A 27,798-nucleotide genomic window follows, 5' to 3' on the forward strand; every position below is an offset into this window, starting at 1 on the left:
GTGAGCCTGCTCTGACCAGCCAGCTGGTCCAGTCTGTTGTGTTTGGTCTTTCCACATACAGTGGGTGTTGGAAACGAAATGTCCATAACAACGGGACGTGCTAAGTTACAGTTAAAATCCTTTGTTACTTGTTGCACGGAAACGTGTCTTTGCCAATTGCATAAGTGCGCAAAAGTTAAGAAATGTAATCATCATTTGGAAGTGAAAAAAAACACAAACATGCTTTAACATCACAGAACACAGCATCTTTTCAACATGATGTAAACCACACAAGCCATCTGAAGTGTTTGAGGATGGGACACAGTAGACAACTGAGGGGCACTTTAACAATGACATAATTTCAAACACAGCACAGCTTCTAAGCTTTGTATCTTATTACTTATTTTAATACTACAAAATAACCTAACATTATAAATATTGTAATAATGGATGTCTTGCAAGTATTGGTAATTGCATACAGTGAGTGTGTCAAGACTATTATTTAAGTATTTTTAAAATGATTTAAAACATCGGTTTAAAAGGTTTTAAAGGGTATTATATGCAAATGTTGGTGTATAAATCATTCTTTGTTTTTTATTTATTGCATTTTGTTTACCTGAGGCACATTTTTTTGAATAATGTGATTCTGCCATATATTCAGGTAATTTCTCATGAATGGTAAACAAATATTTGAGTTTTACCTGCTCGTGCTCTCAGCTCGTCCTCAAGTGGTGTGTATCTTGGCAGTGTGCTGCTCTGCGTGAATTCAGAAACTGGTCGGACCTTTAGTCCAGTTTCAGATGAGCTTTTCTGAAGACCAGGTCGAATGTCCATTTCTGACTGAGGCCGTATTAATTTTCCATCAGACACCTGTTTCACAGGCTCTGGTCTCCGGATGTCTTTTTTTTCTCTTTCATTGCGTCTTTCCCGTTCTTCTCGATCATCTCTCTTTGACTCATCTAGTTTTTTCTGATCTTCCTTCCGGTCTCTTATTGGTTTTCGGTCCCTGTTTTCTTTCCAGTCTTTCTCTTCCCGTTTCTCCAGGTCACTTCTTCTCTCTTTGTCCCGTTCATCTCGCTCGCTTTTTTCGTGACAGTCATCCTTATCTGGCCTTGTATCCCTCCTCTCTCTCTCTCGTCTGTCTTTGTCCTCTCTGTGGCCTTCCCTGTCATCTTTTCTGTCCATCCTATCTCTGTCCTTACTTTCTTTCTCCTCTCTTTCATCTTTTCGATATTTTCTGTCATCGTGTCCGTGTCGCTCTCTTGGTAACGATCCTGCTTGCTTCTCCGTGTCTGAGGGCAATCTACTGTGGCGGTCCGTATCAGGTGGTAACCGGGTTCGAGCATCCACATCCAAAGGTTGCCTGTTCCGACTAACATCGGAGGGCAATCTGCTGCGACGCTCTGGTTCAGGTGCAAGGCTATTTCTCTGATTTTCTGTTGGTGGCCGTGATGATCCTTTGACATCTGATGGATTATCCGTCCTGCGGTCTCCAGTCAATGAAGGTTTTTGGCCATTCTTTACTAAAGTACCTTTAGGATGAGTCACACTGTTAGACTCTGAAACAAAGACTGGATTGAAACAATCCAGATTTTGAGAAAAAAATAACAGTTAAAATTTATTCAAAGCCGCATGTCACCGAATACTACAAAAAAGTACAGAATGTATGAAATTATGTAATGCATAAAAACCTTAGAATTGAATTGGAGATGCCAAGTAACTGTTCATAACATTTTAAAACATTACAGACAGCTATAACAGATTTCTGTTTCTATGCCAGGATCCTATTATGGAATTAATCTAACAAATTTCAGCAAGTGGCAGAAAACTTTGATTGTGAAAAAAAAAGGGCTGGACCAGAATATTCGGCTATTGGAATATTTGTTCGGTGGGTTGACATTCGATTTTCAATTTTGAGATTTTTTTTTTTTTTTATACATTATTAGCGTTAATGCAGAGCATCTACCAAGCAGAAAGTTCGCTTTACACTCCCGCTATATAAGTGGGGGCATGACGCTGAGAGACTGGTTTGTCAAAAGCAAAGACTGTTGGCAGATGCTCTGCATTAATGCTAATAATGTTGTAAATAATGTTCAATTTCTCACAAAATCTGATCAATTCAATAGACGTCAATATGTCACCAGGAGTCATCAGGATAACTTTTGTAATGGATATATCTGCTTTTGAGATCTCAAAAGTGACGGCCCCGTTGACTTGCATTATATTACAGAGATCTTCTTTATTGTTCTACTGACAAAAAGTGTCACCAACATATCAGATGGCCTGAGGATCTGTAAATAAACTTGATATTAAAAGTTTAATAAGGTGTTCTTTATTTATTACAGTTCGAAGAACTTCTTTGTTATTCCACTTTTGTTTAAATAACTGTTACTCTTGTGATTACTGTGCTGATAATTGCTGATATGGGAGTAATTTGTTTGTTAGAAAAATGTTAGGTTACCTTCACTTGTGTATCACTTGTGCAGTGTTTATTTTCTGAGCATATAAGCCCTGCACGCGTGAGGCGTGATGCCGGCTCGTGCTGTTTTGTAGTTTATTACAAGTTATTTTGAATGTGCCGCGTGTCTATATGGCACAAAATGCGACATTACACTCCCTTGGTTTCACAGCAACACACCCGCCATGCATTAAGTCAATGGGATGAACAGTTCTCAGACATAAAAATGCCAGAAGCGGGACACCAGAGTTTGCATGTATATTTTATCCTTACATATTTACATATAAAAAAATGTACAAACTATATATCGTTGGAAAGCTCTAAGAGTGTAGTTTTCATATTTCATCACCGTTTTGAGCAAATGACACATTGAAAGTCATTTTCTAAAATGTCAAGGGCCCACATATGGGACCAATTTGTTCTTACATATTTATAACAGTAATACCCTATTCTAAACCAAAAAAAACTATGTTACATTAGTTCCAGTAGTAGACTAAATGGCGCTAACTGGAAGAAACTAATTTGCACTACTGTCTTTTCAAAATAAACTGAAAAATCTCTAGCATTTTTTTTTCTTTCGTACCGAACACGTACCAAATCTGAAACCAATGTGCATACCAAACCGTGACTGTGAACCGCTCCATCCCTAATACATGCACGCATGCAATTTCAAATAAGTGCAACTGTCCCCATTGAGTAGTCATACCATTCTCTGGGATGTCCTTCAGTAATCCTCGCTCTATCAACTCATGCTTGGGCTTCCTCACGGACAGCTTCCTCTCCAGAACTGACAAAAGAAAGTATTTGTATCAGTTCCTTTGATTTTTTTTTAAAGCAACCTATTATGCTCGTTTTAACAAGATGTAATATAATTATTATGCCACTGATCTATGGATGTAACTAATGATGATTTTGATAATTATTAATTAGACAACTATTTTATCGATTAATTATTTAGATAAAAGGTTAAAAAAATGTATTAGATTTTTTGCTTATTATAGCTTAATCACTATTCATGTGTACATGTGAGTGTACATAAAAAAGTGCAAAAGCTACACATTGGGTTTCATTTTGACACCCTTAGCTTAAAAGTTTGTTGAGTTTTTTTAAACAGTAGAATGTAATTAAATGTCCTAAATATAAATGATATTATTATAATCTAAATAAATAAAACATGTTGAGTTGTACCCTTTAGAGATGTGCAGGTGAGGAAATGTTCCCTCCAATTAGGGATGGAACGATTACCGGTTTCACGATTAACCATGATAAAATGTCCTGGCGGTAGTATTATCGTTTAAAATGTAATTATCATTATGGAGTAATGGTGACAGCCCTAAATTCAACGTAGAGATAGTCCTCCTAACACACATTTAAAGTGTTATTAAAAAATGTAACAGTGTTTTGTTAAAAAATGTTTTTAGCAGGTAGGTCTTGTCGGCTTTATCATTTTAAAAGTAGATTGCCACACAAAATAGGCTGGACACCCCTGATTTAATGTTTATGATTAAAAAAATGCATATAGCTGCTAACTGTATTTGTTGTTTGCTGATTTTCAAAAATAAAACTTGTTAAAATGTTTCCAGTGTGTGTATCAGTTCTTTCTGAACATTTCCATCTCAATTTAAGAAAACCATGATAATATTGATAACCGTGATAACTTTGGTCACTATAATCATGATATGAAATTTTCTAACCGTCTCATCCCTACCTCCAATTAATACATTTATTTTGATCTTTAACTTTGGACCTTTACATTCTATACCTTTAATAAAGAGTTTGCACATTAGTCAATTTAAGCGAGTACAGGGAGTTTGCACCACAGATAAATCTAACTATTAAAAAAATCCGCTAATTTAACGAAACGATTTTTGATACTGGGCTATCATAATTAATGGATCGATAGTGCCAAAAAGAAATTCCATATTGTGCCTCTGACACAGTGCTTGCAAGCTAAGGTTAATAAAAAACAAACTGAATTTCCTTCACGTAAAAAACAAGGCATTCCAACTGCGCTCAGTGTGCTTTTACACATAAGTGCAATTATTTTAGTCATCCACGCACTGTCCGCAATAATACAATACGTCAATAAGTAATGGTATATGTCATGACATATATGTTTTTCAGTTTATATTGTTTGTGTAAGTAAGTGTTGAAGTGAAAATGCACAAAAGATAACAACAAATTAAGACTTGATAGACAGAATCTATTAATTTCATAGACTATTGAAGCTATAGTATGCATTGTATTTTGTATTTATGCATAAAGTAATATGTAAAATGAACAAGTATGAATATATGCACAAACCTAAAGACAGGATAAATACCTGTATATGAGAGACGGAGCTCTAGTTATGGATATTATAAATATGACAGGTCCTATGAGGCGATGGAGTCTGTTTTAAGGTCTTGTCGCTCCTTATTTTCAATTAGACCTCAATTGTTGCATCTCTTTCTCGTCTTTCTGATCAAAGATGTTTGTACTATGAGCAAATGGCACATCAAACTATAGCAAATTTTATGCATAGTCCTATTGCATCTCATTTCGTCAAATTGTCAGTGATTGACATTATATTGGTATAGAGAAGGTAAAAAGCCCTCACAAGGAGGTGAATATGAGAAGAAATCATTACAAACCAAATGATTAAGTATATTCACCTTAAATACTTTGACACCACTAGAAATAAATGATGATATTAAGCCTATTATAGTGATTGTGCTTCATCTGCTGTAGATTTATTTCATAACAATTTAAGATCTATGTATATTTTTGATACTGCTATATAATGTATTAAAAGCTAAATCATATTTTTTTCTCACACGATTTGTACTATGTCATCACATGATCTTGAGTAGGGGTTTGTAGAAGGTGATCATTTGCCTCTATTTAAAGTTGATTTGATCCCACATGGGAATCCTGCCTGATAAAGACCTGATGGTCGAAACGTTGCGCTACTAATACAGTTGTTTGGGAGCAGTTTAAATCAGTGTGCAGACATTACAAAGAAAATAGCAACAAATGACTTAATTTTTTTTAAAAGTTCTGACAGTGTAGTTTTATTATCAGGAAACAGACACAAACCTTCTGAAGTTTCTTTGAACTTATCACTGCTTTTCTTCTTCCTCCACTTCCAGGGCTTGAAGAAATTGCCCAGGTTGGTGAACTTGCCCTTGCCTTTTGTTGACGGGGTTCCTCTTTCTGGATGCGCCCCATCACCGTCTGGCATACCATGATCGATTTCATCATCTGAGGACATAAAGAATGTGTTACATTTTTATAATGAAAACACCTTTTATGTTTGTACTTTTGCTACAAATTAGAATAAGTTCTTTGTGACAAGTTTGTGTTATCTTGTGTCAGTGTCTTGTGTGTCATGATGTTCAGATTCTGACTCTTAGCTCTTCTATTGGGTTTTATCTTTGGTGTTAAGATCTGAATTTATGCCTTTTGTTTTGTCCTTTGTTTTGTTATGGAAACATGGCCTTAAGTGTTCATGGTGCCATGTGTCCTAAGCAGGGGTAGCTAAACCTGCTAATTTGTACTTTTGGCCCCAAGGCCCCACACACAGGAAGTGTGAGATTATCCTGGGCAATCTGTGTGACCAGGGCCCTTATTATCATTGGCCTTGTACTCAGGACATATAAATTTGGTTGTCACTTCCCCTTTTAGTGCTTAATCTTGTTCTGTGCACACACAGTTCAGCAACAACCGCATTCTACTACCCAACTAACTTGTGACAACCGAATTTACAGAAACTCTAAACTGAACAACTAGTTGTTGATTAATTATTTAAATGTGCATTATGGACTAGTGCTGTCGCGTTAACCGCAATTCTGTATTACCGCACTACTGACAAGCTTAACCGCATGGAAGTAACCGCAACAACCACGCTTTTCAGGTTCAATACATGCCCTTCTTGTTTTTCCACATCATACACACTCTAAAAATGGCTGTTTTTTACCCATAATGGGTAAATATTGGACAGAACATATGCTGGTTTAAAAATTTACCCAATGCTGGGTTATTTTAACCCAACTGCTGGGTTATTATACCCCATGGTTGCATAACAACAACCCAACATTGGCTCATTTTTGACTCAGCATGGGGTGATTTTTCACCCAGCATGTGTTCTGTCCAATATTTACCCATTATGGGTAAAAAAAAACCCAGCCATTTTTAGAGTGCATGTATAATAAAGGCCAAATAGATAGTCAAGAGTAAACAGAGTCATTTGTTTTTGTACATTTCTATTCAATATGTAATACTAAATTTGCACTTAAACAAGCTGTAAAACAAGACGAAATGATCTTCTTAAAGTTATTTTTTTTTCAAATAATATATTTAGCTGTAGTATAGCTAATATAGTATGTTAATCTTTTTCTCATAAAAGGAACCACATGTAGTCTGCTTCTACATCGGTGCCCCTCGTTGTTCTGGATTTAATAATCATTTTATTTTAGTAAATGAATGCGGTAAAACCGCATACCGCGCTAGTGAGACATGCAAAATCACCGCAAGGGAAATTCTGTTCACCGCGACAGCAGGTCTCTCTTCTGAAAAAAGAAATGCCAAAAAGGGAAAAAAGTCTTCTGTATGCATGGTGCAGAAAATCACAAAGGCGAGCGTTTACTTATGTGTGTTGCCAGATCTCCCACAAAAAAAAACAACCAACAAGAAAAATCCAATAATAAAACGTAAAAAATCCAAATGCTTTACCTCATAGATCAAAATTTTGATCAACTTCCCACTTTAATAACACAAAAATTTGATTGCTTCATGAGCCAAAGCCATGAACGGTTAAGCACTACAATGGTGTGTAAGCACAAAGAGACGTGGACATGGCAACACTGCTGAGAGTCAGCCTCACCAATGCTAGTGATCTAGTGTGATGATGGGCAAAAACAGTTGGGTTGCATGGAAATCCAGGATTTATCAATATTCTACATTAAACCTGAGATATTTTCTATTCTGGCTACTTATATTCATTTCGGGCTAACAAAAACTGAAGAGTACCTACCTGAAGGGCTACCAGGGATTTTTAAATTTTGCACCAGGCAGTTTCATTTTTTTAGACCAGGATCAAAGCAAGCAGCCACCCCCTGTCTTTTCAAGCCAAGCCCATCTTCATTTGTTTTTAACAGACTTGTCAAAGAGTGACACATCTGAACCTTCCTCCAAAAGCAGTGCGTCCATCTGACATGCTAGCTTAATATGTAAACTCGTTTTATATAAAGGCTAATACCACCCTTCACCACCACACATGCCCATATCTGACCAATTAGAAGTGATTGTGTGGTTAAGAGTCGGTTGTTTTGGAAGACTGACTGAATAAAATTGAAATGTATGGTTACATGTTTCTTTTCCCCTCAATGTTATCCCAAAAGACTGAAATTTGTAGTAGCAACGGGAACATTTAAGCCCTGTTAATGTTTGTACGTTAACACCGATAATGACAAAGCAAGTGTTACACTCCCCTCAAACATGAAAATACCACAAACGCAGTGGACCTGTTATCAAAGCAACACAAACTCTGCCACACTGCTAAACACATTTACTCTTAAAGAAACAGAAAACTGACTCGGTATTAAGTGAGAAGATATACAGTATACTTATTAACCTCAATGACTTTATTTACCTCAACAGTATTTAGCAAACCATTTATAGCCTATCTGTAGTGATAACACTGTACTTGTCGCTTAAAGAACTAACACAATGCAGCCTTTTCAACTATCTAATGAGTCACTTTGTCCAAATAAAAACAGTGGGTGTGAATGTGAATAGTGAAACTTACTTATTTCAAACAGGTTTGAGCTCATCTATACCAGAAACTGAGATTCTAAAACTATCACAGAGTAACAATAACAGGTTTTCATCTGGTCAAAAATGGTTTGATTAAGCACATTCACATGTTAATAGTTGAATGATTATTAATTATTAAAATTACTTGTTTACATAGAATTAGTTGTGTTTTAAACAAACACAAAGTGTTAAATAAAGTCAAATTAACTTAACACCTCTATTTTCTGATAAAATATAATTTCTAAAACATTTTTGTATTACAAAATAATACATTTTACACAAGAGGAAGACATCAAAAACTTCAAATATGTGGTTCCTGTGCAATTCTAAACAATTCTGTTCAATGTATCATGAATAGATCGAGAAAACAATCAAGTCTATAGGGTCTTTTCACTTTTCATAATAGTTATTTGCTATTTTTGGCTGAATAATTTCGGCTGACGAACATTCGGTGCTATTAAAGACAGAATTAAGATGACAGAAGAATACAATAAAGCACTGTTGATTTAAAACTGAATAGTTTATGAATATATAAGTCTTCTGAAAACATACAATAACTCTGCGTGAACAGTTGACCTAAATTTACATTGATATTCAATAGAAATGATTCCCTAATGCATATGTTAAATATGGCACACAAAATGTCCACATGATTGGTGTCAAAGGCTCTTAAGACTCCAACATCGTCTAACTAAAGTAAGCTAAAAAGATAATGCATTTACAAAGAATAATGCAGCTTTTTCTGCAATTTTCTTGCTGTACTTTATATGATTGGACAATGCAAGCGTAATGTAATTCTTAATAAAGAGGACAAGTAATAATGTGAGCATGCACTTGGAAACACACACACACACGCACGCACACACAGTCCTCGTGTTACTAGTAAAAGGGAGGAGCACAGTTACCACGTCACTGTGACCTTGGGCTACAACAGAATAATAAAGGAATCAAAAATGAACTCTGTCGTCACCATGTAGGCTAAAATATAACCAGCAACCCAAGGCACTGATCTTCAAAGACACACACAACAATTAACGCACGTTTACACAGACCTTAGACAACACTTCACAACACACCTCACAGCCTCAATGAGCCCTTTGTTTTTGGAAAGCTGCAAATTCCACTCATATCAGTGACATACACAAGAATCAGATCAAAGGTGACTACAGTGATCCCACTGAGAGGACAGACTGTTAAATACATTGATGTTAACATCAGAGGACAAAACTAGGGGAAGTCAAGGACACAGCACAGAGTACATGAGTAAACATGAGTGCATGAGTTCAAGAGTAAAGACAGAACCTGACTAGCTGGTAAACTGGTCAAATGCTAAGAAGAGATGACTAAAGAAGAGCAGTTTACTGCATGCTGATAGCTGTGAAAGAACAAACTGAATTTTTCAAAGCAACACCTTAATACAACATTGAGAATGTGTCAAATGGTGCAGTTTGTGTGTTTAAGATGCCGATACGCACAAAAAGCAAACATGCTGTTTCATCTCAAAAAGCAAATGTGCTCTGTATACTGCACATTTTTGCCAATTTAAAAGGTCATCTCTGTATTTAATGCAGAAACCTTGTAAACAGTGCAAACAATGCTCATTGAATACAAAAGTAAAAGGAACATTACAGTAAATGCAGCAGACATAGGGCATTTTGTGGCATTGGATTGTAAGCAAAAACAATAAAACAAAAATACTTACTGACCACAGGTTCCCACACCTTAGTTAACTTCAAATTCAAGGACCTTTTAAGGACTTTCCAGGTCCAATACTGTTAATTCAAGGACTAAATGTGGGGACACATTTCAAGTGAGAGCAAGTTTACATCGTGTTACCTTTTAAGATACATTGTTACAGTTCCCTTTCGAGGGAACTCGTGCAGCGCCACTGCGGTGACACTTTGGGGACGCCTCCAGGGGTAAGTGCATCTGAATGTGTATATCAAATTCAACCAATGGTGAGGCTTAATAACAAAGCCAGGAAGTATATCGCTATCTGAAATATTGCCAAAGACGGCGTTACGGAAGTATGGCTAGGGAGACGCAGTGTCTCGTTCCCTTCTTAGGGAACAACAGTTACATACGTAAACCGAGACATTTTCATGTGACAAACACAACTATGCAAAAAAGCATTTTGTATGAATCAACATTTGCATACAGAAGATATAAGCATTTAAAGCAAACAGTTTAGCACGTGTGCTTAAAAAGAATTTTTATGATATTATCCTACACTACACAGGGAATAATATGGATTTTTTTTTTCAGAAAACTGGTTGCATTAAATAGATTCAAGTACTTTCAATTATCTGTATCTATGCATGTATATTTTCAAAAACTTCCCAGGGCCTTTAATTTTTTCCCCAGATTCACAAACTTTCAAGGATTTCAAGGACCCGTGGGAACCCTGTGACCAATACACTGCCTTTTGCAGCACTGTCACAAATCATGCAGTGAAGGAAGGGCAACAGTTGCACTCTTTGATTCAAGCATAAAGACTAATAATAACTAGGGCCGGGACTCGATTAAAAAAATTAATCTAATTAATTAGAGGCTTTGTAATTAATTAATCTAAATTAATCGCATTTTAATCGCATATAAATATTTGACCTGAGAACATTAAGAAGTACTTTTTTACATGGATTTTAGTATACACTCTTAGAAAGGATGTGTTAATTTTATACACATCATTGTGCTGTAAGCTTTTAACACATTATGTGTAATTTTAACACATTATGAGTCATTTTGTCTTGATTTTGTGTTCAAGTATAACAAAATGTGTTGTTTCAATAATAACACAGAGATGGGTGGATTCCAGGACGACGCAGTTAGTGTGTTGTCCCAGAATCAACACTAATGTGTTGTTTTAAACACATTCGTTCTTAGAGTGTACCATGAATAATGACTGAATACATAAGCTTAAGCAACAAAATATTGTTTATTGATTCGGACAGGATTAGTTTTACAGGGGTAGATGGCGTAATGTAATTTTACCACAGGACGTCGGTAATATTAATGGTCAATTCGGACGGGATTAGAAATCTCTGTAAAACATTCAGAAGTGGGAGTGGTAACTCGTTGGCGCAGCGCGTCACCTCTCGTCTTCACGTGCACGTTACCTTGCTTCCAGATATCAGATGTGCAAACAACATGACACAGACAAGGAAAACGCGAAACAATGTGTTTAATTTCAGTTTGGGGAGAACGTCAGTTTCATAAACAGTTGCATGCCTCTGAGAAGTAAATTTGACTTTTTTTTTTAAAGTTTGTGTCGTGTTTTATTCAGAAACTGACTTGTAACTGACTTGTTTCTCCGTCTAGAACGCAAGTAAATGCTTCTTTAAGCGCTTTTTTATTTAAAAGAAACCCGCAAATTAAAAGGAAATGAAGCGATTTACGTGTATATTTACAGCTGGTCTATTCGCAATGGATTTGTATTACCTGAGGTAATTTCTCCGGACCTTTTTACAGAAGGTAAAAGACGCCGTAATCTTTACTGACATTGTCCGTTATGATTACTGACATGGAGCATTCGGACTGGACTAAAATCACCGAGAAGCTCTGATAAAAACTTGCTTTACCCCACATCCCTATGTAAAACTAATCCCGTCCGAATAAGTCGTTGTGCCCGGAGTCGGGCTAATGTCCACGCTAGCGGCTGTATGTTTTGCATTGAGATGCTCGATGTGCTGCGGTGATATGTGAATTCCTTGTTGCATAGCTTACACACAACCATGCTTTTATCGACGCTTACATCCGTTCGTTTTTTATAAAAAAAATTCCCATCCACGGGGCCAACCAAAGCGTGGTTTGTTGTGAAGTCATGAACGCTAGTTGGTGCTCCAGTATAATCGGTCCGCCGAAACTCATGAGAAATGTTCCGCGGTGCAAAAATAAGTGCGATTAAAATGCGTTAAAAATGTTTAACGCGTTATTTTTGTGTAATTAATTAATCTTAATTAACGCGTTAAAGTCCCGGCCCTAATAATAACCAATTGATAACTACCTCATAATAAACTAGAGTTGGGCATATATAAGATATAATCAAGAAATTCTGCTGGACATATAAAAAATACAGAATATCCTCTCAGGGGTCGGACTGGTGCTCCCAAATGTAAAAGTTAGGAGCACCGGCAAAACATTTAGGAGCATCCATTGAAAATTACAGAAGCACCACAATTTCATTATCCTGTAGATTAAAAGCTTGAACAATCAAACTTGATCTTGAATTATTTGCGACACATTTGACTGGTGCTTGGCCCATTTTTAAACAAGCTCTTATATGCTTAAAACGTGTAGATTCATGGGCCCCTATAAAACATTTAATGGTAATTTTTTATTTTCACAAATCCAATTTTTTCTGTTTTAATTTTTCTGTATTCTGTATTTTCACTTTAAATTTTCTTTAATGGTTAATTACATTTTACTTATCAAACAACATGTTTAATAAACTGAATTCATAAAATTTAATAATTTATCTTTTCTAAAATAAAGAGTTATTTAATAAATAAAAACATTTCATCAAAACATTGCATTAAGTCTTGCATTAAGTCCTGCATAACAAATTGTTTAAATTAAAAATGAAAGAAATATTTTGAGGGTGATTATACTACTTAAAAAAATAAAAAATTATTATATAATTTATTATTTTAAAAGCAGATTTTACTATTCAATAGTAATATATTTCTGTCGAATTCATTACATTTAACAGACTTTTATTTTGACGGGTTGTCAGTGTGTATTTCTCAATGAAATCCGCATGAACTCTGTCAGCAACTCTGAATATAAACATCATGTATTTGTGTCTTCGGATGCTAAAAACAGCACGAAACAGTGATCCGTGTAAAGTTTTATTGGTCTCAATGTGACGTTCGAGTATATGCAAATGTCATACCACAACCATCATTTGCACATGCACACACACTTCCAAATAAATTTAGAGGTCACACCAATTAAATTTCAGGAGCATATGTGACCATAATGGTCGCAATTTTGAGCACTATATAAAAATACTGTTGAAATTTAGATTAATGTACCAAAGATGGCACCAGTAGGCAATCTCACTCCCCCTTTAAACATCTCACAGGTACTGCAAATTGCATTGATAGCCTTTACGTATATTTAAACATCTCTGATAAAAAACAAAACATAAGAACTATAAAAGCATTTTGTGAGTCCTTTAAAAAACAAAAAGGATAACGACCCACTTTAGAAAACTCTAAGCTTGTCAACCCAAATTAAAGGAATAGTCTACTCATTTTCAATATTGAGATGTGTTATTACCTTAACTGGGAGTTGTTGATGCATCCCTCTGTCGTCTGTGTGCGTGCACGTAAGCGCTGGAGCGCGCTGCGACGCTTCGATAGCATTTAGCTTAGCCCCATTCATTCAATGGTACCATTTAGAGATAAAGTTAGAAGTGACCAAACACATTAACGTTTTTCCTGTTTGGGACGAGTGGTTGTACCAGCAAGTTTGGTGGTACAAAATAAAACGTAGCGCTTTTCTAAGCGGATTTAAAAGAGGAGCTACATTTTATGGCGTAATAGCACTTTTGGGAGTACTTCGACTCGGCGCAGTAACACCCACCCTCTCCCATTATGAGAGTGAGAAGGGGAGCGGACTTTTCAGGCGAGTCGGAGTACTCCCAAAAGTGCTATTACGCCATAAAATATAGTTCCTCTTTTAAATCCGCTTAGAAAAGCGCTACGTTATATTTTGTACCACCAAACTTGCTCGTATAACTACTCGTCTTAAATAGGAAAAACGTTGATGTGTTTGGTCACTTCTAACTTTATCTCTTAATGGTAACATTGAATGAATGGGGCCAAGCCAAACGCCACCGAAGCGTCGCAGCGCGCCCCAGCGCCCACGCGCACGCACACAGACGACAGAGGGATGTATCAACAATTCTTAGTTAAGGTAATAACATATTTTAATATTGAAAATGAGTAGACTATTCCTTTAACAGATAGAACAAAATCAGTGTTTCCCAAACATTGATTTATCTGTCGCGGCCCGCCATTGTAGCGAGCACTCAGCCCGCCTCCCCTCTTTCTCTCTCATGTTGCGTGGTGCGCCTCTCTCGCATTAACAGTGAAAAGTATTTTAACTCCGCGTTCCTCTATGCACTTACTTTTTCGCGTAAACATCAACAGTCACGGATGTTTCTGACAGAGAAGACGGCTGATCGAGTTCATCATGACTTAACGAAAGGTTAGCAGTAGTGTTTCCCACACAGAACCGTTCTATTGTTGTGAGTCTGTGAGCTCTCTCCCTACCTATGATGTGATATGCACGCACACGTGTTCTGTAGTCGTAACACTGTAACAGCAACAGTGTATTCTCTCATATTTCTAAATTTGCACCAAATTGTCTGCGCTATACGCGATATACAAAACTATCACTCGTATTTAAAATAAAAAAGCACTCATAACACAACAGCACTGATGATGAGAAGAGCAACATCACGGCCTCAATGTTAATTTATGATGATTTTGTCAGACGATGTCGCGTTTGTTGCAGCAGTAAAACAAACAGCTGGTTGGATTAAACAAAGAGTTAATGGGTCGTGTTTAGTCACTATTTTATAGACAACAGAACAATTAATATGTACTGTAAAAATAGCATTCAGTTGTGTTAAAATGCAATATAATGTGACAGAACAAAGAGTAAAACACAACGCGATGATGTCACATATATGCTAATTGGATAAATGACGTCATCACCGCAACAGTGTCTCAAAATCCTGTGGGAAACACTAAAAATCCTGCAAGTAAGTTCTGTACAATATCATTATCAAATACACAGTAAATAAAACATCAACCAATAAAACAACAACAAACCTGTCCAAGACAAAAAATAAATAATAAAGGCCAAGAAATCATCTTCAAACAAGTACCAGGGATCTGAAGAAGGAATTTGTCCTCCGATCTAAGTCCACTAGCAGGGGTGTGAGGGTGGAGTAAGTTTGTCATGTAAGACGGTGCTAAATTATTCAATGATTTGTAAACAAGTAGTAGAATTTTAAACTCAATTCTATCTTAAATAGGTAGAGATCTCTGAAGAGGCGTAACATGACAAAATATTTGACGTCCCTTCCGAAATCTAGCTGCAGGATTTTGAACTACTTGTAAACGGGAAATCTGGGTCTTAGAAGGCATGGATGGCAACCCCTAGAGACACCTCTGAGTGTAAAGGTTTCATGTTAGAAAGGGAGCAGAGATAGAAAAGACTGGAACCTATAACAGTACTAATACATCAAATTTCAAACCATTATCAAGCTCCACACCGAGATTCCGCACTTGGACAGAAATAATTGAATTTAAGGACTTGAGATCAAGATGATTTGGTGACCTTAAGTCAGACGGGCAAATAACCCATTTTAAGCAGATAGAAGACGTGCATAGTACACTGACTTTTCATGGTCACCAGCAAATAGATTTCCATATCATCCACGTAACAATGAAAGAAAAACAAGACTGTATGTTACTTAACAATGTATCCTAAGTAGATATAGGAAGTAGATAAAGATAAGAGAGTATGTGCTGAACCCTGAAGTACACAATAAATTAGGTAGCATAAAGAGAACATAAAAAATTTCCTATTTTAACCAAGAATCTTCAAATGATTAAAACCAACTTAAAACCGCACCTCCTAAACCTACACAAGAAGCCAAACAAGAGATAAGAATATCTTGATCAACATTATCGAAGGCAGGTGACAGGTCTAACATAACTAAAATAACAGATGCACCAGAATCCGTAGCCAACAGAATCTCATTGAGAACTTTTACCATGCAGTTCCAGTACTGTGCAGTGATTTAAACCCAGACTGAAATGTTTAAATGAAGTATTTCTTGCATCAAACAGATGTTTATAAGTTTCAAATTATTGAAATATGGTAGAAATAAAGCAGACATCATAATGTCTAATTCTATCGGACAGAAAAGACAACGACAGGATTTGTGCTCGACAAAAACATGTGAACGTCCAATTGCACAATCACCACATTCCAACAGCGTACATTCACCCCACCTGCTTATGCCTGTCTACTGCCTATTACTTAATCTGTAACACTCATTCACCTGCAATAATACAAACTAGTACATTTGGCATGTGTGGAAAGTACACATAAGAAATCCGTTGCCCTACAGCGTAAGACACAAGCAAAACAGGTTTTAAATCAACAGTTTCTCTGCATTCAAGACATCAAATACAAGCAGAAGTCACTGTCACATACAGTAGCACATTAAACTTAAAATTTAAAACAACTACACATACTGTAGCTGTACCACCATCTTTATGCTTTCCAATCCCTGATCAGGTTAAGACTCACCTGTTATGTAGACAGGGTTTGGGTTTAGGGTGTGAATACTTGCTTCCTGCCCCATACTCCTGCCCTGCACCCCTGAGTCCCACCTGCCCCTTCCTCTCCCTCTTCTGGGGCTCGTGGCATGGAAGAACTATTCTCAGCAAACAGGTACTCTCGCTCTGTAACCCTATACTGTTAAGCTCACATTCATCTGTTTCTGAAGCTATTTGCCCCTCCTTCTTCACATCTCTTATCTACTGTGTTTTGGTCTCTCTTGCTCACTTGCTCACTCACTCAACAACTCAGAAAGGTCCCTCCCTCTCTGAATTCACAAATGCGATAAGGCTTCTCATCTGAAGCATGACAGTTAGCCAGGATGCTAATCATTCCCAGATTTTATAGAATTAAAGTTCAGAGGAGGTGACTATTATAGAGGATGTGTGTGTTTAAGTGTAATTTGTAAATGGGGTAAAAACGCTCTTGAAGAAGTTGTAGGGTCCTGACCAATGTCACAACCCTAATTTCCCATAAAGCATTAGACAGTGGGGTGCAACTTGAGAGCTTTGTGCAATATGAGCTGGGGTGAGGTGTAACTGTTGACTGGCAGGAAGTGACATCATAGAAGCTAAAATTACTGCGCGAGTGATAAATAGTAAGGCTGTGGATAGGTTTATGTTGTACAAAAGACCCAGATATATGAGTGCAGGTAAAACAAAGAGCATTCAATATTAATATATGCATTATACTAGTGCTGAATTTTTTAATTTTAAAGTGTAACCAAATGTGAAAGGAAACATTATAGGAAATTTGGTTGACAAATTAAATAATTTAGCAAGTGTACAAATGTCAGTAATTTGCACCAAAAGTTATTTTATAGTTATGCTAATTAAAAATATATATTTTAAAGTTTTCTATAATGAATATTTGCTGAACTTAGATTATCTACACTTATCTGAAACTTTCAGAAGCAGAATTCTTTGCACCTGTAGAAACTCTCCATTTTGTACATGCAGCTTTATTAAAGTTTATTGTTTATTCAATGGTCCCTGAATAAACGACACAATTAATGTTGTATCTAATTAAGTGATAAAAAGCCATTGCAGATGTTTTACAAAATACATAATGTTTGCACCAATGAAATGTGCAACACTTTCCGTTTTACTACCAAAATATGTAATATCCATTTATTAACTAGGGCTGGGTATCGATTCAGATGTTCCAGATCGATTCGATTTCTATTCACAGGCTATCAAATCGATTTGATTTCGATTCTCGATTCAATTTTCGATTCCGGTTCTCGGGTCGGTTTTTATACTCGATTCTAGATTCAACTCAATGAATATAGATTTAATACAAATACTATATTAATAAAAAAGAACAGTGAACAGCAGTTTACAAGTGGGTAATTAAAAAAAAGAAATTAAAAGCAACAACACTATCGTCGTCGTCTTGCTTGCAAAATCTAAAATGCTTCCATACTTCTGACTTTTTATGTGAAGGTGGCATCAACGTCGACGAAGCACCTGAAACTGCCATTTTAAGCACTGAATGAATGAATGACAGGCTCGCCTTCGCAAGGCAAAAAAAGAGGGTGACATCTAGTGAAGAAGACTAGTAATTAGATTAACGTTAATCTTACGCTCAATGTTTGCGGAAATAAATATGAAAAAAATGGATTCTGCTCTTTGAGAAACGATTTTGAATCGACCACGTTAAAAAAAAAACGATTAATCGAAAAATCCTGGGTTTTTTTGCCCAGCTCTATTATTAACTTACAATTAAAAGTTACATCTTGCAAAGGTTTAGGGAAAAGTCTCACAATTTACATCCAGAACATGATGCATGATGGGATACGCTTAGCCTTGAATACGACTCAGAAGCGGTATTCAAGAAAGTGTGGGTTTAGTGTGGGTTAAAGGCAAAACATGGGATAGTCTTGCACACTCGCTTCCTGTCGTTTTTCAACAAAAACATTTATTACACTAAAGTAAAAATGTGCTACACAAGACTTTCAGTTTTAATAACGTGTCATGTCATGATTATGAAGGTGTCATGTCAGTTTATGAACACCCTTTCAAGTAAAGTGTTAGCAAAAAATCCACTATCTGTCAACCTCTAATGCAAAGCACAGTCTGAATAGCAGCATCAAGTTCATGATATCATCTTGTGCTACATCCTGTGCTAACACTTTAACTCTTCTTGTGCTGCAGCTAAATGAGGGGGGTTGTTTAACCTCTGTTCATGTTTTGCATCTAAAGGTGTTTTACACACAGCGTCCATGCATTTCTTTACAATTTCCCCTTATGTAAAGGGCTTGTGATGCTTCTCTTTATTCTCAGTGTATGTTCGGTGTTGCATGGTGAGTGACTGATGACCCGTGTAAATCAATCATACTGGGCTTTGAGCTCATTTATTTTCTGTCCCCTTACCTCGGACTGCTAAGAGGAAACATTTTTGAAAGTGTCTCCGTTTAATTTCCTAATTGCATTTGTTTCCATTTTTGACAACCGCAACAGACTCCGAGCACATGAGACACACAGGCCCCGTACAGCTCGACGCCGAATTTCTTCACTTTAAGCATGACTACACATCTGAACATAGCAGCAACAGTGAGAATAGTTACTGTAGTAGCAACCCATGGACCCAAACACCTCTACTAAACTAACTTTAATGTGCCTGGTATAAATTTGATTCTATTAGAAAATAGCGTTTCGCTTTTTTTTCAATGTGTCAAAATGATTTGAAGTCCGGATGGATGCATCTTGTGGTCCAGATTCAGACCATAGTCTCCCAGTTAATGACGACTTCTTAAAACAAACTCACAATTAATTTGAAAAAATAATGTAGCTTTCTACATCCCAACGATTGACAAATATTTCTTCTTGCTTCAAAAATAAATAAATAATAAGGATGTGCATCTCTTGACATTGAACTTGTGATGGCGCTGTACATTTTGCACCTGATTGACTGTATTTTCGTCTTACCAAAGTGAATCCAAAAATCACTGCATCCTTTTAAAACCATAGTGCCTCAGTTATGTGAGGTGTGTTCGGCTTCACAGCTGTTTGCTTTTGAATCATGCATGGTACTGATGATGTCACATGCCGGTCTGTGCAGCTCAACACAACGTCAAACATGCACCCAGTCTTTACTACCACAGACGCTTGTAACTCTAACCAGACCTTCATAACCACAAAAAATAAACCCACACGGTTAGCTTGTAATGCTCACCGTAACCACAAAAAATAAACCCACACGATCATCGTTTTCGTGATCGATTGTCAATGCCACGTTCAAGTACTCTAGCACTCGATCAATAATAAATAAATAGATTAATAAGTAAATCAATCAACACTCTTACCTTGGTTTTCCATTCCTGTGTCAAAAAGACAGCAGCAATTGAGAAGATCCTGAAAAAAAGAGAATTATTTAATCAACCAAACAGTAAACATATTTACATGAACACAATAACTATAACATAACGAGAACACTTTACGAGTTGGCTGTTAATTGTTCAATTGTTTTTTTAACAAAAGCTGCAATCCTTAACACTGCGGGGGTAAAATAAATGAAAAACAATTATTAAACAAGTTCTTGAATTAATTCAATTCAATTTTATTTATACAGTACTTTTCACAATTACTTAAAAGAACAGTATGTAGGATTGTGGCCAAAAGTGGTATTGCAATCACAAAACTTGTGGCTAAAACTGGTATTGCAATCACACATCTGGTGGCCAATACACAAAATGACAACATAAACATCAGTTGCAACTCCACTTTTTAAATGACAATATCCTGGCCAGACCACTGTTGTCAGTGATATAAGTATTTGAAATAAAAATGATTTCTTAATGTCTAGTGACATATCAGGGCCATTTTATGATTAATTGATATAAATTTCGTACATACTGTTCCTTTAATTGTTTCAAAGCAGCTTCACACTTATATAAAATCAGAGAAAGCACAGAAAAATCAAAGTACTACAAAAATTGCAAAATACAGCAGCTAAAATTAAATCGTACTAGTGAGTACGGTTTCTCTTGATGTTATTCTTATTTTTAACGGTTTTATAATTATGTTGGCTTGACAAAGCCAACATACTGTTATTGTATCTAAGCTTATTATTATTATTATTATTTTTCTTCTGATCCCCAAAATTTCTGACTGTAACTCCTCCTAGAGCTTTCAAGCTACATTCACCAAACTTTCCAAAAGTCTTCGGACTGGTCTGACTTAGCGTGCTATGACTTTTCTAACTGATGGGACTTACCGAATTCCTAAACGGGGCGCTCAAACACCCCAAATTTTCCATTGACTTAACATTGCGACAAACTTTGACGGGTCATAGCTGAGAGCGAGAAACTTGTAGAAACTTGTGGGTTACCACATTTGAAGAGGCTGGCAGGCACTGTGAGAACATACCTCACATTGGGGTGTAAGTTTCACCCCTGGGGCGTAAGAGCCACCCAAAATTCCCCATTGACTTATAATGGGGCAGGAAACATGCCCATATAAGGGAATAAAAACGTTCCAGATGGAATATCTTCGCTTTACAGTGTCATAGATACATGGGGGTGGACTTATTTTACTCAGGCATCCAATCAGTCTCTCAGGATCGTCCCAAAGCTATTAAGCCTCGCCCCTAGCAACCATTTTTGGGCACCCTAGCAACATATCCCATAGACTGCCATTATAAAATGCCCAGATGGATATCTTTGCAGCAAAGTGTCACAGAGATATGGGGGTGGACTCATTTTACTCAGGCATCCAATCAGTCTCTGAGGATTCTTATCGAGGTATTAAGCCACGCCCCTAGCAACCAAATACGAGCACCCTAGCAACATAATAAACAAAGCCTTATATCTCTGTATCCGAACATCATAGAGACATGGGGGTTGGGTCTTTGGGTCATGTTAGCTTCATGCTAGCTTCATGCTAATTTCATAACAAATCTTGCTAACTTCATGCTAAATCATGTTAGCATCATGCTAGCTTCATACTAATTCATGTTAGCATCCTGCTAGCTTTATGCTAAGTCATGTTAGCATCATGGTAGCTTCATGATAATTCATGTTAGCATCATGCTAGCTTCATGCTAATTCATGTTAGCATCATGCTAGCTTCATGCTAATTCATGTTAACATCATGCTAGCTTCATGTTAATTCATGTTAGCATCAAGCTAGCTTCATGCTAATTCATGTTAGCATCATGCTAGCTTCATGCTAATTCATGTTAGCATCATGCTAGCTTCATGCTAATTCATGTTAGCATCATGTTAGCTTCATGCTAATTCATGTTAGCATCGTGCTAGCTTCATGCTAATTCATGTTAGCATCATGCTAACTTCATGCTAATTCATGTTAGCATCATGCTAGCTTCATGCTAATCATGCTAACTTGATGCTAGCTTCATGCTAATCATGTTAGCTTCATGCTAGCTTCATGCTAATTTATGTTAGCATCATGCTAGCTTCGTGCTATTTCATGTTAGCATCATGCTAGCTTCATGCTATTTCATGTTAGCATCATGCTGGCTTCATGCTAATCATGCTAACTTGATGTTAGCTTCATGCTAATCATGTTAGCTTCATGCTAGCTTCAGGCTAATCATGCTAGCTTCATGCTAAATCAGGCTAGCTTCATACTTAGACATACTAACAGCCAGATAGCCTACTAAACTAAACTTCTGTCAAACAGTTTTTAACGTTCAGGCCAGGCTTTGTCAAGCCAACATAAAGTTTGTCAACAAACTTTTCTATCTAGTTTTTATTCCTGTTTTATCATTTTTCACACGTTTAAACTGTTTTTATTTAAATCACATTTATTTTGTTTTAATTGATATTTTAAATTCTCATGTATCTTTGATTTTTTTTGAAAAGCCATTACAGCAGATTGAGTTGCGTATTATTCGGTATCGTCAAAAATGCCTACTTGCGTCGTGGGCTTTGAAAATCGCACCAGGTTTGCCGTTAAGTTTTTCGGGATTCCTGCCGAATCTCAAAAACAAAAAATACAACATCTGTGGCTGCAAGCAATTAAACGTGCAGACTGGAACAGTGCAAATATCAAAGAGGCTTGTGTTTGTAGTGCTCACTTCATTTGAGGTAAGCCATCATTTTTCAGCCCTGTTAGATTAAATTATAAAGGCTGGATGGTATGAAAAGTTTAACCCCACGCACCCAATAGTCATTCAATGTTTACAAAGCTTGAAGGGGTCTATAGAAAATATAACTATATATTAAATACTGTATTATACAATTAAAAATTAAAGGATGTCGCAGGGTAGACTTTTCCAATCCTATAGAAACTATACTATATTTTAAGTATTATACTACAAGGTTTAATAAGAATTAAAAAATGTTAAAATTAAAGAAAACGGTTGATGGTCACTGGTGAGATTTCAGATGGGTACCACGATAATAGGAGGCAAGCAGATCAGTGGTGAGATGAGCTTCACGGCAGCTGGAACTGGGTCTCTGTGTCATTGGGGTGATTATGAACAGTATTTAAATCGGTCTCCTTTCCTTTGCCTGATTATTAGCCAACAGAAAGCTAATAATAATGTTTTGGAATTTGATCGGCCGGGTCTGTTTTTACGGAAAAGAGTTTGTAGCCTTTCGCCTTAGTGTCATTTTGTCACATTCGTAAACAGAAAGCAAAGGTTCTGGCTACTATAATGCATGTGTATACTGCTGTGGATGGTGAAGAGGTTGTAGCATGTTCAACAGTTGCTTAGAATTTAAACTTCTGTAATGTTTAATCGGTAAAGTTAAAGGAAAAGTCTACTCATTTTCAATATTAAAATATGTTATTACCTTAACTAAGAATTGTTGACACATCCCTCCACCATCTGTGTGCGTGCACGCAAGCGCTGAAGCGCGCTGCGACGCCTCGATAGCATTTAGCTTAGCCCCATTCATTCAATGGTACCATTTAGAGATAAAGTTAGAAGTGACCAAACACATCAACGTTTTTCCTATTTAAGACGAGTAGTTATACGAGCAAGTTTGGTGGTACAAAATAAAACGTAGCGCTTTTCTAAGCGGATTTAAAAGAGGAACTATATTTTATGGCGTAATAGCACTTTTGGGAGTACTTCGACTCGGCGCAGTAACACCCTCCCTCTCCCATTATGAGAGTGAGAAGGGGAGCGGACTTTTCAGGCGAGTCGAAGTACTCCCAAAAGTGCTATTACGCCATAAAATATAGTTCCTCTTTTAAATCCGCTTAGAAAAGCGCTACGTTTTATTTTGTACCACCAAACTTGTAGACTATTCCTTGAGTAGACTATTCCTTTAAGTGACGATCATCTGGGGAACAGGTTAGAGGTCGACCGATTTATTGGCCGATTTTTGGCATATTTTAAAAAATCGGCTTTGGCCGATTTTGCTGCAAAATTAGGCCGATTAATAGGCAGGCGCATCTGCGGGCACCTAAGCGTTGTTGTAGAACTTGTGACGCTGCCTCTTGCTGCAAGCAGATCGCTCCCGTGTGTGTGCACCGCAGCCGTGCCTTGTTCACAAACAGCTTTAGTAAACGATGGCGGGATCGCGCAAATTAAGCAGCCAGTACAACAGTGCGACGGGCTTATGTCTCGCGGTGCACTGCACGTGCAAAGATTAGGCTCATTTCATGTGATTAATGAGCGATGATATTTTTTGTTTGCATGACATAGAGAGCCGCGTGCGCACGCTTTCTGTCTTTAAACTGTCTCCCTGCTTTTATTACTCAAAACAAAACTGACTCGATGGCGAAAGGTCGGAAGACCAAATCATATCCAACAAGGAAATGTTTTTCATGTTGTTACAGTAACACTTTGTTTACAGTTTTGCGCTACTCAGCCTGAATTAGAACACAATGCCTCCGATTCGCGAATTGACTCCTTTGAAAGGTTTTGTTTGAATGAATGGTTGAAACAACAGATCTGTCCCAACACTAAACTCACAAGACGTCATTGTCAGCACAATCAGTCACTTATAGCGCCTCAGAAATGAGAATGTAAATGTGTTTATAAAGATTTGCCCTAAATAACAGTCTCAACTAAAAAACATAGACATTTACTATGTTAACTTTATAATGAATAAATAATTTATCAGGTCTACCAAATAAGGATTTCATCCTACAAAGCAATAAAAGCCATGATAAAAAACTGATCAAAGATGATGACAGCAGAGTGTCAGCTAATATCTGTGTCTGATAAATGCATGGTGCAGAGGAGATTGTAAAACTCTTCAGAAAGACCAGTCATAATTTTTTTAAATACTTTGACTTAAATAGTGACATTTTTACATATAGAAAATCGGCCAAACATATCGGCCATCGGCTGCCCTTTCTAAATATCGGCATCGGCCAGAGAAAAAGCCATATCGGTCGAGCTCTAGAACAGGTCAATTCAATTCAAGAGAGTTGGGCCGACTACCAAATCACACTTGTAGCCAATAAGCAGTAAGGTGCGTGTTTACTAAACGACATTGTTGCCTGGGCTGTGTATGTGTGGGGCGGGTCCAGAGTCATATAAAGAGAGAGTAACGACACGCTTTTATCTCGCCAACGCGCGGTCACGTGATTCATGTAACGTTCTACAGTTCCAAAACAAGCTGGGCTGTCAATCTGTTTGCATAGGTTTTCAGCTATTTTAGGTAAATTTTAGCTTGCAATGTAAATTGATTACTATACTTACTATATTTATAATTTTTTTTTACTAGGGAGTGATGGAAATACAGTAAATCAGTTAATAACGATAAACAGATAATGATAACCCAAAGATAACTGCGGTTATTAATAGCCACTACAGCAACACGGTTTATCTTTTATTTTTGTAGCAAAAATATGGCTATATAAATGGCTATAAATCTGCTAAAACATCATTCCTACGCTTTAACTGTATTAAAATCACAAAAGATCGCAGGTGTGGTTATTTGTAACAGTGAAACATAACAGAAACACACAAAATTCATATTTAATTCTATTTATAGTACACATTAAAAATGTTAATATAATTATACATGATTTTCGAGGATACATCACTCGTATTACCTTCCAAACACAATGAAACACATAGCAGCATTGAAGCAGTGTGACTTTTTTATGAGGCATTTAGCTTCTCGCTATTGCCCACTAGTGTAACTCGTAATAGATATAAAAGGTATGATAAGTATATATTAAAATAGATGGTAGGGATGGGCAATATAAACGATATGCAATATAAACGATAGAAAATTGGCATACGATAGAGATTTAAAATCTATTGCACTATCGCGATAATGCGTGTTGATGACACAATCTACCCACGAACTTAAGAGCCACGAGCTGCAGCCGAATAAACATGGATGAAAGCGTCTGTGAAACAGAGGAACTCGTGAAAAAGACAGATGCAACATCTATTTTTTGGATTTAAGCCATAAGTTACATAAGTTAACTGCTGCTCCACGCGCGAAATTGGCATTATGGTAATATACAATAATATATATGCTGTAGAGTGTGTCAGGCAAAAGTTCCAGCTAAGAGAGGTAACAAGACTAATCTGGCCATAACAGTTTACTTTTACTTACTTTTTAGCAGTTTGGCTTTTGTAAGGGTCTATATAACCTGTTCTGAAACGTGTCTATTAAAAGTATTATATCGCAATACATATCGCTATCGCAAGAGGCTGCAATGTATAACGCAACACGGATTTTAGGCCATATCGCCCATCCCTAGTAGATGGCCACCAGTAATAAAATATTAAACAATTAAATCTACTTTATTCACACATTATACACATCTTATTAAAATCTAAGAATTTAAATAGTTATTGTTAACAATAATCATTACCTACAGCTGAGTTCATAAAATACCACTGTTGACTATTGGATACATCTATACTGATGTGATCTAACTCTGCCACTAACTATAGTAAGTGACTGTAGCTTTCAGCGAGGAGAAGATGTCATCAGGTGGAGTCCAACTTTCACAGGGTGTTTTGACCCTGAACCACAACACCCTCCAGTTGGCGGGTCTGCAGTGGTGGCCAGTCACTGCCCATCTTCTCCTGACCCCCAGCTCAACTCCTCCCTCCTACTCCAGAGCCAGCACGATGCTCTTTCTGCTGCATCACCCAACCTACGGACAGCTGCCTTCCTCTTCCTTCCTGCTATATCCAGATCTGTGGGCGTCTTCCACATAGACTGTGCCGGGAAACCCCTACACCCGACCTCAACCGGGAATAGCCAGGTCTGCCATCCTTTGGCCCTGCACTGCTCAACAAGGTCCTGATACTTGGTGGCTTTCCGTTCCTCCTCGCACCCGTCTTCCCATGGGACCGTCAGTTCGATAATAATTATCTTCCTTGCCTCTTCAGACCATAAGACCATGTCCGGCCTCAGCGGTGTTTGCACAACCTGGGGAAAGACTAGACTCCTTCCCAGGTCCACCCTCATCTCCCAGGATTGTGCTGCTTGCAAGAGGCTCTTTTTAGTCTTCTTGGGGGCTGATGGTTTCTCCCCTTCCCTGATGAACTGAATGGATCTCGCCGGCCTTGTACTAGGCTGGTGCTTTTTCTGCCTCTTTCGCTCCAAGATGTCAGCCAGTGCACTAAGTACCTTGTCATGGCGCCACCTGTATCTTCCTTGGCTAAGAGCTGTCTTGTATCCTGCCAGTATGTGCGCCATTGTTCCCCTCCCTCTGCATAACCTACACAATGGGTCCTCCCTCATTCCCCATCTGTGGAGGTTGGTTGGTGATGGAAGACTGTTGTACACTGAACGGAGCATAAGAGAAATGCGAAAGGGCTCCACTCTCCAGATCTCAGGCCACGTGATCTTTCGCTTTGGCAGGTCCCACTTTGTCCAGGCACCTTGCGCTCCAAGCTCGACGTCCCTAGACCTGCGCTTTTCTTCCTCCATGTGTCGGACCTCAGCTTGGAAAATGTCCCTCCTCTGCCTTGGGTCTGCTTTTCCCCTTTGCTGGAAGTGGGTGGATCCGAGTCCTTGCCTCCCTACACATGGGTTCCTGATGATGTCCTTCAGCTTCAATGCACTCTCAGCTTGCGCCACTGATGTGTCAGCTGCCCATTTGCGTTCTGATCTCGTAGTGACGCCTGCTCTTCTGACATTTTCATCAGTGGAGACTTGGTACATCATCACAACCCGGCACTTTGCCACCTTGAACTCTTCAACCACTGATGATAGGGGTAGTTGTACCTGTCCAGACCTGGTGGATAGTCCTACTGACATGAAGCTTGGTGGGATTCCGAGCCACTTGCGAAGGTGTTTG

General features: G+C 37.5%; 1 protein-coding gene across 5 annotated transcripts in view; it reads right to left on the minus strand.

Moving 5' to 3' along the window:
• phactr4a (phosphatase and actin regulator 4a) overlaps window positions 1-27,798 on the minus strand; it is an 81,289-nt gene that overhangs the window by 28,209 nt on the left and 25,282 nt on the right. For 2 of the 5 annotated variants that reach the window (XM_055219045.2, XM_055219044.2), the window contains 4 exons: window positions 19,905-19,953; window positions 5,516-5,680; window positions 3,144-3,224; window positions 681-1,550 (listed from right to left, as the gene is read on the minus strand). In XM_055219045.2, the coding sequence (XP_055075020.2) occupies window positions 681-1,550; window positions 3,144-3,224; window positions 5,516-5,680; window positions 19,905-19,917 (1,129 nt within the window). In that variant the 5' untranslated portion in view covers window positions 19,918-19,953. Of the gene's footprint in view, window positions 1-680; window positions 1,551-3,143; window positions 3,225-5,515; window positions 5,681-16,567; window positions 16,762-19,904; window positions 19,954-27,798 lie in introns of those variants that run through there. The other 3 variants (XM_055219043.2, XM_055219042.2, XM_055219046.2) reach the window with 3 other exon arrangements.

The sequence above is a fragment of the Misgurnus anguillicaudatus genome, chromosome 20 (genome assembly GCF_027580225.2).
Source record: "Misgurnus anguillicaudatus chromosome 20, ASM2758022v2, whole genome shotgun sequence".
Taxonomy (NCBI): Eukaryota; Metazoa; Chordata; class Actinopteri; order Cypriniformes; family Cobitidae; genus Misgurnus; species Misgurnus anguillicaudatus.